The sequence below is a fragment of the Candoia aspera genome, chromosome 8, assembly GCF_035149785.1.
Source record: "Candoia aspera isolate rCanAsp1 chromosome 8, rCanAsp1.hap2, whole genome shotgun sequence".
NCBI classification, from domain to species: domain Eukaryota; kingdom Metazoa; phylum Chordata; class Lepidosauria; order Squamata; family Boidae; genus Candoia; species Candoia aspera.
This window is the reverse complement of record NC_086160.1, coordinates 36,994,690-37,011,278: the sequence shown is the minus strand read 5'-3', so window position 1 is coordinate 37,011,278 and position 16,589 is coordinate 36,994,690. Positions and strand designations below refer to the sequence as shown.

The following is a 16,589-nucleotide window of genomic DNA, read 5'->3' as shown; positions in this document are numbered from 1 at the left end:
TCTTTCTTTCTCTTTCTTCCTTTCTTCCTTTATATATATTTATATATTTATATTTATATATATATATTCATATTCATATTCATATTCGATTTCTATAGCTGCCCATCTCAACAAGTGACTCTAGGCGGCTCTTTGGATTTACATAGTTAAAAAAGAAAGGAAAAAACTATTAAAACAGATAAGGACATGTCCATCCAGATGAAATCATCCAATTCATTACCAAAAAGCCTCCAGGCAAACAACAAACAACCTAAACCAGGCCTGAGGGAAAAGCCAAACTTTTAAAGACTTGTGGAACCCATATAGGGTGGAAGCTGCATGCATGTCCAGGAGGAAGCTGTCCCAGAGGGCAGGCACCATGACAGAGAAAGTGTACTTCCAGGGTCCCACTAGATGACATTGCTAATTGAGGGGACCTGGAATGCCCCCCACTCTATCTGATTGTACTGGATGGGCAGAAACCACTGAACACAGATGGTCCCTCAGATAACCAGGCCCTATGTCAAGAATTGCTTTATAGATGACAACCAATGCTCTGAATTGTACCCAGAAGTCAACAGTAACTAATGCAGCGATGACTCATGGGCATATTGAAGTACGCCCATTATTGCCTGCATCACTGCATTTTGGACCAGGTGCTGCTTCTAGGTGGTCTCCAACATATTAAAAGTTTATGACAGGTATGTGCATATTTAAATGCCAGAAAAACATCACACTTTCCTCTAGTACTGATATGCCAAACATAGCTTTGAGTTTAATGATGCTTGATGCGTGATTTTTACCATAAGGTACTGTTCTAGAATACATTACATAAAAATAAAACACTTATTTTGCTAAGATATAGGGTGTTCAAAAAGGCATCTGTCACTGAGAAGGCAACAGCAGTGTTTCACTTGAGACTAAAGGATGTGAGTGATGAACACCTACCCAAGTTTCCAACCAGACTCACACAAGAAGCTTATGGATATCTGATTTATTACTGGATAGTACGCAAGTTCAAGAGCAAAGCTGAGAATGGCAAAAGCGTGGGTCTTTCAAACAATTAAAGCTTAGACAGTTTCAATCCCTTCTCCCAGAGTCAGAAAGAGTCCGCTCCCTGCCGCCTGCAGGTGTTCCTAACGGTTCCTGCGGTCTTCGGGAAAGTGTCCTTGAATAGGCGAGATAACCCAAATAGACATTCCAAAGTCTCTACATCAATGCCTGGTACAAGGAACAAGAGCAGCCCCCTCCTGAACAGTAACACGTGTCAGCACCAGCATGGCATGGGAACTGGTTACAATGTTCACAGGAACATTGGAACAGGAACCATGACATGTGTAACTTTTAAATATGGCAATGATCAGCTGAAAAATAACCTTATAAACAAGATATATTAGCTGACCCTTAAGACCTGGTAAGGACGGACATCGTGTGCTACTCCAGATGCTGCTGAACTTTATCTTCCAGTAGTCCCAACCACCAGAGAAAGATTGCCCATCTCTGATTTAGGATATTAGGATAAGATGACACAGAAAAGCGTACTAGGCAAATACACTGGAGCAAAAGGATGGGGAGAAGAATGGTGGAAGAGCAAGCAGAATGTGACTGAATGGCCCATGGAACCATAAAGGGAAGAAAGACACAAGAAGAATGACACAAGGGCAACAGCTAAGTTAGTAGAGAGATACTGGCACACAGAAAAGGGGACATAGAGGCTGGTGGTTTAAATACATGGAAGGACAAATCAATTATGTTTAGAGTTAAAATGATTATTTCTTCTGTCTGTTATTGTGTCTTGTTAAAAATTGGCTACAGATTTAGACTCATGAATGTATTCTGGTCTGGAAGTTGCTAAAATTAGAGGAAGTCACATTATGTAGTGGCTTTGAATTACACAACTGATATATATTATGGAGATATGTAAATCAGTAGGTTGAAGAAGAAAATTATTTTAGGAAATATTAAAATAATACATTAGCCAGAGATGTCAAAGGGCCAGGAACCTGTAGGGGACCTTTGGAATGTGGTTATAATTTTTTTTTTAAAAGATGGTAAAATTATAATGTTTATATGGCTATAAATGTACCATTCCATTATTTCAGGCAACAGGTACAGCTACACAGTTTTATTTGATATCAGAGGTACTAAAAACTAAAAATCAGTTTTTTTAAAATTTAAAAACTCACATATAATTTAAGCTATTATTAATTTAATTTTTTAAAGCTGTGTTGCTATTTAATGCTGAAGCTCACTCAGCACTATCTTGTCATACCGCAAACACCATGATGTTAATCCTAGATGAGAGGGATGCATACCCAAAACAACAGATACAGTCTTAAAGTCCCTCACTGGGAGTTGAACGTCCAAGTACAAATAAGACATTTAACAAATGTTTATGAAGCACTTCGTTTGATCATTTGATCAAGAGACCTACCTCTAAGGTAAAGCTGTGTTGTGGCTGAATCCCATAACGTTCCACAAGCTTTGCTCTCTTAGCACTAGGGAGCTCTGGAAGCCTCTCCTGAATCCAATCAATATTCACCACTTGCTGGGCGTTTATATGAGCGGGCAAGGATTTAGCATCATAAAGAATCAATGGAGGAAGATTCGGCTCTGGCATGAACCTTGGGGAAAACAGAAAAAACATTTATTTGGAGTTGTTTTTTAATTAAATTTGCTACATGCCAAAAGCATATGACTAAGCTGAGGCTCTACATAAGAACAATCTGACAGTACAACCAACCATACACACAAGGAGCTCAAGGCTGTGTACAACCCTCGGAGCAGGAACAGGTAAACCCCAGTTTGTAAGGTGGAGCTGCCTTTTGAAAGCCATTAGCTTTTAAACAACTAGCAATCAGAACAAGGAATAAATTGACACTATTTTACATTCTTCTCCAGGAAAAAAATAAAATAAAGATGCTGCTCATCCCATAAGAGCCTCGTGTGGGGAAGGCAATGGCAAACCACCCCGCTATAGTCTGCCAAGAAAATGTCACGAAAGTGGCGTCCCCCCAAAGGGTTAGAGATGATTCGCTGCTTGTACAGAGGACCTTTCACACACTCATCCCATGCCAAATGGGACTGATTATTGACTTGGCACTATCCTCTGGTGAAGAGTGACATGCAGCTGCTAAGAATATTTCATGTTCATGTGGGCTGAAACCTCCCTCATTATCAATCTGAGGAGATTTAATGAAAAAAGGAAGTTGTGCTAAGAGTCTAGTTGCCATCGTCAGTGGATGCCATGCTAACTAAAGTGAGTGACATCATCAAAGGACAAAGCCTTTACTGAAAAGGGCACTGATTCAAGAAAACATAGTGATTAAACCCCAGCTCCTGCCTTGCATGAAGACATGATGGATTTGCAAACTTGTAAATCCAAGTTTTACTTGGATAGTAAAACTCAAGATTTACTATCTCTCTTTGCAAGAGATTATATATATATATATATATATATATATATATATATATATATATATATATATATATATATTTATATTTCAAATTTCTATCACCGCCCATCTCTCCTGAAAAGAGATGGGATATATTCCTTACAGAAGCTACATTTATGCTTCAGCCAGCAATTTCAAATTCAACTTTAAATAAACAAAAGCATATTTTTTCTAAAAGTGACATTCACTACAGGTAATTCTTGATTCATTCTTTTTCTTGGTGTTTTTCTCCATTTTTTTAAAAAAAGCATCCAAATAAGCCAGCATAAGCAGCAATATTATTCAGCCACAGCTTGCTCTTCAGCATGTGATTTAGAAATTAAATTAGCTACTGTATTAGATGCAGCACGCAACTGGTTTAGCTGTAGAAAAGAAAGGAAATCTATTGCAAATCATTAAAACGGTTGATAAGAAAGGAGAGTCTCTTTTAAAAAGGAGACAAAAAGATGTTCAAATAATACAAACATTGAGAAATTGACATTGCTGTTTATGTAGCTCTGAATATAGACACCAGAAGGTGAGAGACTTAAATCTTTCACAGCTGATAATGTGAACCTAATTTAGTCTAAATAAAAAATTAATTGACTTACATTTTTTTCTTCCATTTTATTTAGGTTTCTTTATATTAAATGAATTATCCATTTAAGAAAGGTTCATCTCTCTCTGTATTCAATGGCCAGGTATGAAGAGCAATGCTCTGGCCACTGACCAGCAACAAATGAGACTGAAATTATTTTATTTAGTGATTTGCCATAAGATTATCCTTTTCCAATAGGCTTTTGTTGCTGTTATAATATACTATTTATTAACAAAGCAAAGCACTGGCTTCATTTCTATTTCTATTTCAGAGCATTTCTTATCAAGCTAGTTTTGCTTCCTATCATCCTCACTACTTTTATTCTGTGGAAAGTGTGACTGTCATATACTTAATTAAAAGATTATTGAAATAGTGAAAGATTTATACTGAAGAGAAATCAACAAGTCTTCGACTTTGATTTACAGAGAGATCGGAGTAAAGCTCCTCAAGATGCTAATGGCTAGTGATACAACTTTTACATTACCAAATTACTTTCATAACATTCTGCCTGCCTCTCGTAAGAGTGCTGTCACTGGCAAGACTTAAGGTAGTGCCATCCATGATTGTAGAGGAGAGGTTTAATAACATTCCATCCCCCAATTCCTGTGCTCCTGTTGGAATGGGGTATTTGCAACCATATCACTTGTGTTGTCCTCAGTATCAAGCCTGGCATTCTTAATTAATAACACCTTTGCTAACCTAATTGCCTAAGTCAGCCTGAAGAGGTGAATGCTTTCTTCTTGCTAGTGCATTGGTCTTTGTAAATATCTAGGGCAGTTGCTAAATCCTGTTTGATTGCCATCACTGTAAGAGGGCTCTGAGGTTTATTGTGGAAATGTTATCAGATTGGTTTATTCCTGTTAGGATACTTTTTGTTGTGTCTGACTTTTACTGTGTCAATTTCCCATTTTGATTTTATATGATTGTGTTATGTTGTTTTGGTCTTTGACCATGCATGAGCAAGTAAATAGTAGCAGCAACAGTAGTAGTCATAGTTAGATAACTAGATTTAGAATTATGAAATGGAAGAGATGGAGAAATTCAACCTTCTCATCCTATTTCTCTCCTACCCTGGAGAGTGCTTAGAAGGTATGCCTGGAGAATAAAGTGGGATTCCAGAAAACTAAATGGAAGAATATCTGCAAGCAGGAAGCTTCTGCCCATTTTCAAAATCCTGATCCTTTTTCTTCAAACCTTGTAATGTCACAGCACTCTCCATTCAGATATGTCTTGGAGTGTTTAAGGTGAAGAAAGGAATTGAATGATGGGAAAATCATAACGCATCAGTCTCTTTCCACATATATTTCCCTGAATGCAACCAAAATTAAAATTACCGATAATCCTGTTTTCCTTCTTTGTCCCTCATTGCTACAGTGCATCTAAAAACAGAAAAGAAGTAAGAGGCAATTATAAGAATGGGATCTAACAAAATGACACCCAGTCATTACATAGGTGATTCTGCCCCACGTTAAGAGATTTCACATATTCTTATCACAATGTTTGGAGTTCAATATCACATGGCCTAGATCTGCCAATGAGTGGTTTCGTTTGCCATATAAACCTTAAAGGTATGAGTTGACTATTTAAAGGTCACAAACTAATTGTAAATGTTATTTACAATTATATTTGTAAATATAGCACAAGTTAGCACAACGTATATTGTGCTAACTTGGTGGTTTGTATCTTGTTCCGTTTAAACTTGTATAACGGACTATGGTTGTACACTGTCCTGACCTGAGTATAAGAAAATCTTGGTATGTTGTAAATCAAATTTAAAGGGCTAACTGTATTACATTGAGATAACACATTAGTTGAAATAATGAAAATCCTGGCTTAATTAATAGAATATATAATTTTCAATGCAGTGGCAAAACTTGCAATGTGTGTGGGAAGCCAAATCCTAGAGGTGGCAGCAGATGCCTAGAGCAAGACTGCCACAGGCGGAAACTACACAGATGACTTTAAAATGGTTTTCCCAGAGCATCACAAGTCCAGTGGTTATATCAACAGGCAAAGGGTGCACATTTCCAAGAAGCACAAGAGTGCTGTGTGGCTAATAATTCTGCTTTCAGATGATTCTGTATTTTTTTTTTTTTGGTCTCTTCTGTGTATTTATGGTTGCAGTAAGTTATAAATAATTCCCACAAATATCAAAGTGGAGGAAAACCCCTTACCCAAGTTTAAAATCAAAGGCTCTAGTTTCATTCAGAATGGTTCCTCCATTCTCCAGCTCTTCAATCTGCCTTTGTATTTCATAGTCTTAAAGAAATAAACAAACAGTCCAGGTCAATATCCTCACCTACTTTTCTCTAGTGGCCAAAATAAAAATGACTGTTTTAAGCCTTAGTAGAATCAGGGTAATTATTAGCAAGAGAGATATATGAAGCTAAATGTCAAATGCTGTTAGATACATACACGTTTAAAGAATTTCATTTTGAATATAGGCCCATTCTTGAATTCTTCCATGATATGGATTCAGATTGTTTATATATTCTTAGCAACACCTTTATTTGTCAGGCTTTTATTTAGCCATTCTGTGTCTGAATGTGTAAGATGCTTCCATCTCTCTCCCTCCTGCTTGTTTTTGGTGACTCTCGATCAGTTTGCCCCTCCCTTCCTTATTTTTTTCTCAGTTGGAGCTGATGAAATCTTCCCCTGTTCAATCCTTCTCCTTTTCCTTCTGACTGAGGGAAGAGGAAGGGGGAATCTCCAACTCTTCTTTGGCTGAAGCTGGGGACATCTTTCTTTTTGGCTTCTCTATGTCCTCCTCTCCTGACACTAGAGAGCAGGCAGCAAAAGAGAATTTCCATCTCTTTTACTTCCTTGTTAGGAACTTTCCCACTCATCTTTGCTTCTAAGTTCGTCTGCTTCCCCAATAATTCTCTTTTCCTTCAGAGTCAGAAGTGCTAGCAGGTATTGAAGCAAGATTATGCAACTAGTCAGTGAGCTTTGGCTTTCAAAGATATTGCAAACAGAATTATTGAAGGAGATGTGGCTGAACTAACTATGTAATTAAAGGGAATTGTGCAATAAACTTGGCATTGAGCTTCTTAATTATGTGGAGGGGAGAAATGTGGTAGAAAGCCAGAGTGATTTCCAATGGCAGTGGGGATAGAGCTAACAATGAAAATTAGCAGAATGCATATAGAAGGTCTTGGCATGATCCAGTTGATCCTTGAGGAAGTACTGAGAAGCTTGAAATTCCTGGAGGAAACAGGAGGCCTCTGGAAAAGGAAACAACCATGAAATGTTCAGCAGGTATGGGTAGTAACTATGGGTGAACTGAAATGGCAAAATCTGAGTGGAGGCATACAGTGAATTATGTGAAGTTAGCCATACATAGTTGATGGATCCCTAACCAATCCAAAAGCCTACAATCATAGAATAGTAGGGAACCATTCTTTTGCTTAACAAAAAAGACAGGATGTTGGCAGAGGAGAATGGGCATATAAAGCATTTCTTAAGTTCTCATCTATAAACTCTCACAGGCAAGTAAATTCTGTATTTGACATTGAGTAGACTAATTGCCTGGCTAATGGGTAGGTTGCAACTTAATTCTGAAATTGGAGCAAGTCAATGTAATTTGATTAGCAGGGTTGCAAAAGGATATCTAACCAGCATTTAACCTTAATCTCAAGGTATAGGCTCACCCCCTCTAATGCTGTGAGAAAGAGTTGGTAGATCTTGCTGACAGGTTATCACTAGGCTGGAAATAAATCTCATGATGCACATAACTCCTTATTCAAGTACTGCTTACAGCAGAAGTTCAGAGACACAACAAAGTGAGATTTGTTGTTCTACTGAAAACAAAATATGCAATAAAGCAAGATATACTGAATTTAAAACCTATATATGCTCAACAGTTTGAATTCTATGTCTTTTCCTACTGCCTTTTCAAGCCAGTGGTTTGTTTTCCTCACAACCATAAGATCAGGAAGCATCTGCTCAGAGTATAATGGTTTTGTCTGACCTTGGAATCACTGTTCCTGCCTCACCAGTTTCCTCACAAACACATGTTAACCCTCTTATAATATCTCTCTCTTAACAAACAAACCTTGTAGATGTCATCCAGCATTCCTTGCATCATCTTCAACAAATGAAAAATTACTATGCAAGTATGGAAATTGAAACTGAAATTATAAGATTTAACTTTCTCTGTTAACTTTCTCTACTAATGAAAACACTAATCAAGTGCCAATCAAGAACTTGACTTTGTAACATAACCTTACATACATCCATGTGCACCTATGGTGTGAGTTTGCTATATATCTCATTGTAAACCGCCCAGTCTCTCCTTTGGGGGGAGATGGGCGGTGATAAATTTGATTAAATAAATAAATAAATAAATAAATAAATAAATAAATCCTTTAAAATAATGAAAAAAGAACAGAAGAGAAGAAATAAAATCAGTAGGTATGTATTTCTGTCAGTTAAGTGCAGTTTAAATGCTTTTCTGGAAGCTGCAGATATTTACAGCAATGGTGTAAGATCAAATAATTCTTCCCAAAGGGGAAGATAGCAGTATAGTTCTGCTCCCAGACATCATCTGTCAAAATTCTTCTACTGTTTTAAACTCGGTGTTGAAGACTGCATAAATAACTGTTTCCTAACAGTTTGACAGGATAAAAAGTAATGTAAAAGTTAACTTTCCATAGTCTACCAACAATGCAGAGCTGGGAAATTATATATGCAGCTTAAAGATTTAATCAATTTATATTAGCATAAAATGCCTAACTCTACAAACAGATTTTGTTGGGTGTGGAATTTCAAATTTCTAGGGTAATGTTTCAGTTAGGAAGAAAAGTTTCATTTACCGATTGCCTTTGCAAGAAATCGAGCACTGTTGATATTCTTCACTTCGGTCCTTACTCCATAAAGTTGGCCAGGATGATGTACAGATACATTGGCATCTACTCTCAACTGGCCTTCTAAAAAAAAATATCAGCAGTTGAATAAACTCATACCATTTGCAAAATATTTATATAAGATTGCCATCAAAGATTATGTGAAGATTATTCAAGGCTTGTGTTTCCTCAGGCCTTCCAGAGGAACCTATGGTCCTTCAGATATTGCTAAGATATAATCCCAAAATTTATAATCACTGGACAATTTGATCAGAGAGCTGTAGTTCAGAGACATCTCAAGGACCCCAGCTCTCCACTTCTATGATTATCCTAAAATTCTATGGATACATAATTTAAAGGGATTACTACACTTTTGTCAAATGAAACACACCCCAGAAGCTTTCCTGGAGGCTTATTTCAAACAGGGATATGTATATCCTTCTGTGTGGCATCTATAGACCCCTTAAGACAGTGATGGAGAGTGCTCCCAAGTGGTACAACATTTATGCACAAATCAGCCTTAACATTGTTTTCAAGCCTCCACAATCAGTTGAGAAAAAACTTAAAAACTTCTGGAACAAAATTCATTTTGCTTTACAGTTGTATAAGATTTGTGCAGTTATATCCTAAAAAAGTCTGAAAATTGTTAAGGTTTTGTATCTTAGATACAAACTGCTGGTATAACTGCATGAAAGAGAGAATTATGGAAATTGCTGTGTAAGGTGAGGATTCACTTCCGGTGAGGATTCATGGTGAGCTAGACATGCCTTTTTGAATTGGACAGTGCTGCGGTGAGGATCACAGCTGGATGCAGTATCCAGACCAGCAAAGTCTCTCCAGAGCAAGGAAAGAGCATGAGATATCCCATGTGTACTCTGTATAGCTGCTCCTTGTCAGTCGATCACAGGAACAGAAGTTTTTGCGATCAGCTTCTGAGCTGAGCAGCTGGGACTCAGGAATTCCATCTTAGCTCAGTCATAACGCAGCCTTTTTTTTGGACAAAATGTTAGAGCATCATCTTCTTTGGAATGATTTTTTACTGTTTTTGAAATATTAAGAACCTTTGGAATGGCAAGTCTTTATTGCATTCACTGGGTGAGTTTCCTTCTCCTTTGTAAAAGAAGTTTAACATACAAGTTTAAGGATTTAGAAAAATAGTGGGGGGGGTTTGTGGGGGAGGGAATAATCAGCAAAAGGAGGTTCGAAGTGATGATTTTGGAAATTAAAAGACTAAGGGTTCAGATGGCTTTGAAATGAGAATTTGTAATACCTGTGGGAAACTGATTGTTTTGGTTTGCTGGAAAGGTAACACGGGACTTTGAATGTTGGATACTAGAGGCAACCAGAGGAAACTAAAGCTTACTTAAAGGAGAAGAATACTCAGATTAGATATGTTAATATAAAATGGAACAAAGTATTTTAACAGCGGATGCTTTTATGGAGATTTTGGATTTACTGACTGAGAAATTAATTTTGAGAACAACTAACATCATATATAGATGGTAGGCAAAACACTGTTACAGAAGAAGTTATACCATATAAAATTTAAATTGATTTGAATGTGGATTTAAATATGACAAGATATAAGAATGATATGCAAAAAGATGACCCATTGGGTATACAAATGAAATCAATCAATGTCTTGATATTTGAAAAGGACATACAAGTATTCAGAAGAGTGATTTGGATATTTTTTTTCTACTGGATTTACAAAAGAGATCTGTTAAAGCTTTGAAGGATTTGCTGAGAGGAGACAAAGAGAAGATCAAAAGAAATCAAGCTCAAGGACATTATTTTAAGGGATTAAAACCTAAGATTGTTAAAAGTGCGGGGAAGGAATACAGAGTTGGCTTATTTGATCAAGGTTAAAATAGTTATATAGTTATTTCTGGTAGCCCTTAATGGACTTTCACTGGCTAGGAATGATGAGGCTTTAAGATTTTTTTAATAGTTAAGAGATGAGTTATGGGAAGAAGAGTACATTTGTTGTATCTTAAGAGATGGTGATAATTTACTAAAATTGTACTTGTGATGAAGGGGGAAGTTACTTCTTTATTCTTTTTTTCATATTGTTCTTTTTACTTCTTTTTTCTTTCTTTTTTCCTATACTTTCTATTTTTCTTTTTCTTTTTATATTTTTTGTAGTTTGTATTAGTTTTTACTTTTTCAATTGTAATCTTAATACAATTATTTGGGGGGGAAAAGGAAATTGCTGTGTAATCACTGAGCTACATTGTTACCTATTTTTCTCAGATGTTGCTTTGCAGCAGCTCTCCTAATCTACAGTTCTATAAACTGTAACCAGTTTCCTATCTTACTAACCTTAACACTATGAAAAATCAATGGGGCTTTTCTTTGGCAAAGTTTGACATGTTGCCCTTTGTGATACTCTTTGGCAGATTTTATAACATGCCTATTTTACAGATCCTATAACCCTGTACAGGTCAGGCATTGTTGAAACTCTGGCTCATATAATGTTTTATTGCACAGTTTAAAAGAATTGGTAGTCCTACTGATTTATTCTATTATTTAGAGTTCCAGGCAGTGAGCTTGATTGCTATCTATGTTATGTATTAGCTGACTGCTATCTGCAGATTTGCTAAATTTTGCACCTCTGTATGTGCATCCACACATTGGATGTCAATATTATTGTAAAGGTTTTATATTTTTCCATTGTAGGCATTTCATTTTTGTTGTAAGTTGATTGCAGACAATAATAAACATTATTTTATCAGTACTATCAGTTATAAAGATGATACAGTTCTGAACAAATATCCAGAAGACATAAAGTGAAACAAGCTTCAAGGCTAAAGAAGGCTTTGTCAAGGATTTTGATTGTATGAAACTATCATTTGAGGGCTTCGTAGAGCTCTATCACAAAGCTAACAGCAGTTTAAACAGATTTACTCAAGTGTCCTTGAAAATTTATAGCTCAAGGACAGGTGACAGAAACCCATTTTGTTTCCCCTCAAGGAATTATAATCTTTGCAACAAATACAATTTAAAATCCTTCCTAACAGCCAAAAGCGAATACAGATTTCCAAATAAACTGATAGAGAGAGCAATCAGGCACTAAAGCAAGGATTTGAGGCAGGCTTCAGAAAATTGTTTTCAGATGTATATTTCTTTGCTTTCCCACATTCTTCCTGGACAGGCATCTAAGGATATAGAAGTCAAACTGATAAAGCAATATAAAATCTTCTTAATAAATTCTGCACAAGTAATTGGGGGGGGGGCACGAAAGGGAAGAGCTTTTCACACTGTCCATATTTGTGCTTAAGTTACTATATAAAGTGAAGCATTTATTTACTCAACAGGATAAACACCACATACATTCCATTTATAAAGAATAAAACTTGAGCATCTAGTCTGCGATATGTCATCGTGAGGGCACTTTCCAAACATGTAAGTACAGTATTCCCTTTCTGTACTTTCCTGTAGAATTGTTGAGTAACACTGGACAAGAAAAAAACATACCAAAACAAAGACTAACTCTTTATTTCTGGTTTCATTAATAATTAAATTATGGATCTGCTTTGCTTCTATCCAACAGCTTCTAACCTTCTTTTATATTCTGTAATATTAAGGACTATTAGCATAAAGAGAAAGAAAGAGAGAGAAAGAATCTTAAATCTGCTAGGAAGATGTTATAATTTATGTTCAGATGAAAATTCCATGGAACAATAATGGAATTACCAAGTACAGAAAATTATTTGCACCTTAAATGGGTGTTCATGTTTGTTCTGGTCCTGTTTCCTGTGCAGACTGAAGTCTCTTGTCACCAGAACTCTTAATCCATGATGCATTTGTAACTTTGAGCTAACCACTATATTTTGTTTTTGCTAGATCAAGCATGCATCAAAGAACTGAAGTCTGCAAAGCATGCCATTTGGCAATTTGTGCCTTCAGCTTCATATTTAGTTGACTTTAGTTGACCTCCTGGAGGCAGCAATTACCTGCTAACTCTCCTATTAATGCTTCTTACAAACCCAAGGACAGAATATGACAATTGAGTATCCAGTATTCTCTTGTAGTGCCTTCACCTGTTTTGATTACTTTCAATGCAATTATGGCCCTGAACTTGTCACATGGTGGGTCGTTGCTACTGAAAGGGTGGATAGCAAAAACTAGCATTTGTCACTAATGTAAGATAAGAATAGACAAACTCATCTTGGATGAGAAATAGCTTAGATAATAGAAAAGCTACAGATAAGCAAATTGTGTATGACCAGCTGAAAAATAAAATGACTGAATCCAATTCATTGTGGATTGAAAACAGTACCACTACCAGGCAGGAGAATCAAACAGTGCAAACTCCGTGATGGCCTTGCAAACAAATGCCAATGTTTTTACTGCAGAGCTCATGCATGTTTTTGAAAAAATGCATGTTTTTCAAGAGAGTTTGCAAAACTAAAAGTAATAATAACAAAGAGTATTTCCGCTAAAGCTTCTGCACAAAAGACTGCTTTTCTAAATAATCATTTTCAAAAGCAACTGATATTACCAGCAAAGCAGGAGCAATGTATATGAAGACATTTTTGCAACTGAAGTATTAGCATCTGGAGTTAGGAAATCAGCAATTGAAGACTTTGTGTAAATTACTACAAGAAGAAAAAAAATGCTAAAACTTGCACAAAAACAACAACAATAAAAAATCTGCTACCAGTGTTTTCTTTCTGATTTTCCTGACCCAGATACATTTCAAGAAAATCTCTTTATCAAGTACGACATAGTGGGGAAAACACTCTTGTGTACTGTTCTTTAAAAACATTCCCAGGATCCCTTGCAGCTAGCAGTAGAAAACTGGAAATTATTAGTCAGGTTACAATTAGTATTGTCCCAAAGAATTTGCATCATAGCAGTATCATGGGAAACTAATCTGGCAGCGAAAGAAAATACTGCCTAGGAGCCATCAATCATTCTGTTCCCACTCATGTTTATTATGCACCGTTTCAAAAGGGTTGAAGCAATATAGAAATATCTGAGCTGAATCAGAGGTAGCTGGGCCTCTCCAAGACACCTAAGGTATGAGTACCATATACAGCATCAGAACATTTTATGAAGGAGAAAAAAGAATCTTCAACAAAAAGGCAGCCCAACAATGCTACATGGTAAATAGTTGTAAGAAAGATGCTGCAAAAGTGCCTTTCTTGGAGAAAATCACAGTTGAGAAGGGATCAATATGCCTTGCAGGCCCCCCACCTGCCATGTTTGCTTGGCTGCTCCCCAGAGCCTGCAGGATAAGCTGAAGCTCTCTCACCGCCGCCGCTGCCTCTTCCCCACAACACATATCTGGCTCCATGACAACCTCCATGAGGCCGATTCCTACCAGAGACCAAGAAAAGATTAAAAACAGCAGCTCTTTCATCTCAGCGTATCAGTTCAGACATAAACATCGAGCGTACTTGAAACCGCTCTAGTTTTTATGCAAGGAAAGTTGGAATCATTTATTATTTAATCATCAAAATTGGTATATTGGCAGAACTGTTATTCTGTCTTACATAAACTCGTATCTCACTAATATAAAGAGAGAAACTAGGTCTAAAGTTCCCCAAGTGAAATGCAGGATACTCATAGCTAGCTGTAAAAGGCTAGTCTGGTAGCAAAGAGAGGAATGTGGTGTCTGGACTCTGAAATGTGGAATCAACAGACAAATCCACAAGAAATGTCCTGTCTCTAGCAAATCTCCTGGTCCCCGAACATCTGATTCAGCAAACAGATCTCTGTGTGGGACCAAAAGTGAAGTTTTTTGTGCTCAAACATCTACCTAGATCAGTTTTCTCCCATCTGATGATACCCATATGTATTCCAAGGCAGCTTCTCAGCAAAGGAGAGTTGCAGCTCCCTGTATTTGTAAAATGCCAACAAAAAATTCCATTTGGTTCATGTTTAAAACAATTTTCCAGCTAGGTTCGTTTTTTCCCCCCAGCCTGGAAATTCTGGCTACCAGAAAAGCATCTGTGTTTGTGTGTAAATAGAAAATGAAATGGGAGGCCAGGCTCCCAAACTTTTTTTTACAAGACATAAGTGAACTGTGATACAGTCATTAGTTTCTCTAGAAACCTTAAGTATGGATGATACAGTGAAGTATTTCTTTGAAACCTTCACTAACCTGGAACCAATTCCAGTTATTTATATTTGAGAATAAGCATTCAATTGAAAACAGATAAAATAATTGTTGCCTTAATAGTTACCTGCATAATAATATTTCAAACATACCTGCTCTGTTGAGATCAATGAGTGTTTGGTTTCTAAAATCATCATGAAGGCTCTTTCCACTGTCTTGCTCCAACTGTATTTGCTTGATCCTCACAGTCTTGGTTACTATTTCATTCTGATCTTTACCTGCTTTCATGAAGTATGACAAGCAGCCATTCACTGCAATGGGAATCCTGTGCTGAGTGATCTGATATCCAGCCTGCATTTAGAATTTTGACAGATAGTTCCTTTCAAATGAAAGCTGATCATCTTTGTATTTTAACAAACAGACCCTTCGTTCTTGTTAACCATTAACACCAAATGACATATACACAGTAGGCTGCATGTAATCTTTCCATTCTGGCCACCCCCTTCTCCCAAGGCACTTCCTATTGAAAAGATTAAAAAATAAAAACATAATCCAGTGACAGTGATTAACTGAAATTCCTTTTTTATTAAAGCTACAACATTCATATTCAGCCTTCCAATGTAATTTGTCATACATAAATATATTATTACAAGCTATTGTGACAGTGCTGCTGTATTAAATGCCTGAAGACTACAGAAAAACTATACGGGAATAATAGCCTGAGGGAGTGATATTTGCATGAGAGATCTAATCGGCAAAAAAGTTAAGCTCTCCTTCCTATTTGCTAATTCTCTCCTTCAGGAATACTCAGGTTATCTAAAGGACCACCTCTCCCGGATTATATCTGCCCATCCCATCAGATCTGGTAGAGACGGCATGCTGCAGGTCTCATCTGCTAGGGAACTACACTTGGCGGATCCCAGGAGGTGGGCTTTTTCTGCCATGGCGCCCACCCTATGGAACATTTCCCCCCCTGAACTGAGGTTAGCTCCATCTGTGTTAATGTTCCAGAAGTCCCTCAAGTCCTGGCTATGTCATCATGAAACCCTGAGATGGCTCCATGGTTAACCTTCACTCTGTCATGTACCTTGTGGTTTTTTACATTTTAATAATTACTGTTTTTATGTATTTATTGCTGTAATAAATTATTGTATGCTTCCCAGAGTCATTCTTTGTGAGATGGGTGGTTAAATAAATAAATACCGCCTTAAGTGCGGTAGGCATTGCCTCATTTTACTGGGGTAGGCTTTCACCGCTGACATCAATTAAGCAGTGATAAACTTTTGGGCTCAACCTAGTGATCTAGATTCGGCTGTGATCTAGTTTTCTGATCTCCTGATGTTTCTGTGGCTGGCATCGTCAGAAGCAGAGTGAGCCCATGCAGACAAGGTGGCAACTTTACAGTTGTACCTTCAGTGGTACCTACTGAGGATATGATCTCAAATATCAAAGCAGCTATTTGAAACCTTCTGAATGATGCTGCAGAAGGAATCAGATACGAGATAGCATACAAATTTAACAAATAAATTTTACAAAAATCCTGTTCTCCCACCAGCAGTTTGACAATGAAGGAGATATGCATCTTAAAGAATCTCAATACAGAAGAGAGCATCATTATTCTGCCAATAGATAAGGGGTGCCATACATTAAGGGGGAACCCACTGAGC

At 37.0% G+C, this 16,589-nt stretch overlaps 1 protein-coding gene across 2 annotated transcripts in view; it reads right to left on the bottom strand.

Moving 5' to 3' along the window:
• The window catches only part of GATB (glutamyl-tRNA amidotransferase subunit B), a 48,242-nt gene that overhangs the window by 14,678 nt on the left and 16,975 nt on the right, over positions 1–16,589 (bottom strand). Inside the window, exons 4-9 of one of the 2 annotated variants that reach the window (XM_063310208.1) lie at positions 15,075–15,273; positions 14,058–14,180; positions 8,826–8,939; positions 6,186–6,270; positions 5,346–5,390; positions 2,414–2,603 (exon numbers count right to left, since the gene is read on the bottom strand). In XM_063310208.1, the coding sequence (XP_063166278.1) occupies positions 2,414–2,603; positions 5,346–5,390; positions 6,186–6,270; positions 8,826–8,939; positions 14,058–14,180; positions 15,075–15,273 (756 nt within the window). The remainder of the gene's footprint in view (positions 1–2,413; positions 2,604–5,345; positions 5,391–6,185; positions 6,271–8,825; positions 8,940–14,057; positions 14,181–15,074; positions 15,274–16,589) is intronic. The other variant, XM_063310210.1, reaches the window with a different exon arrangement.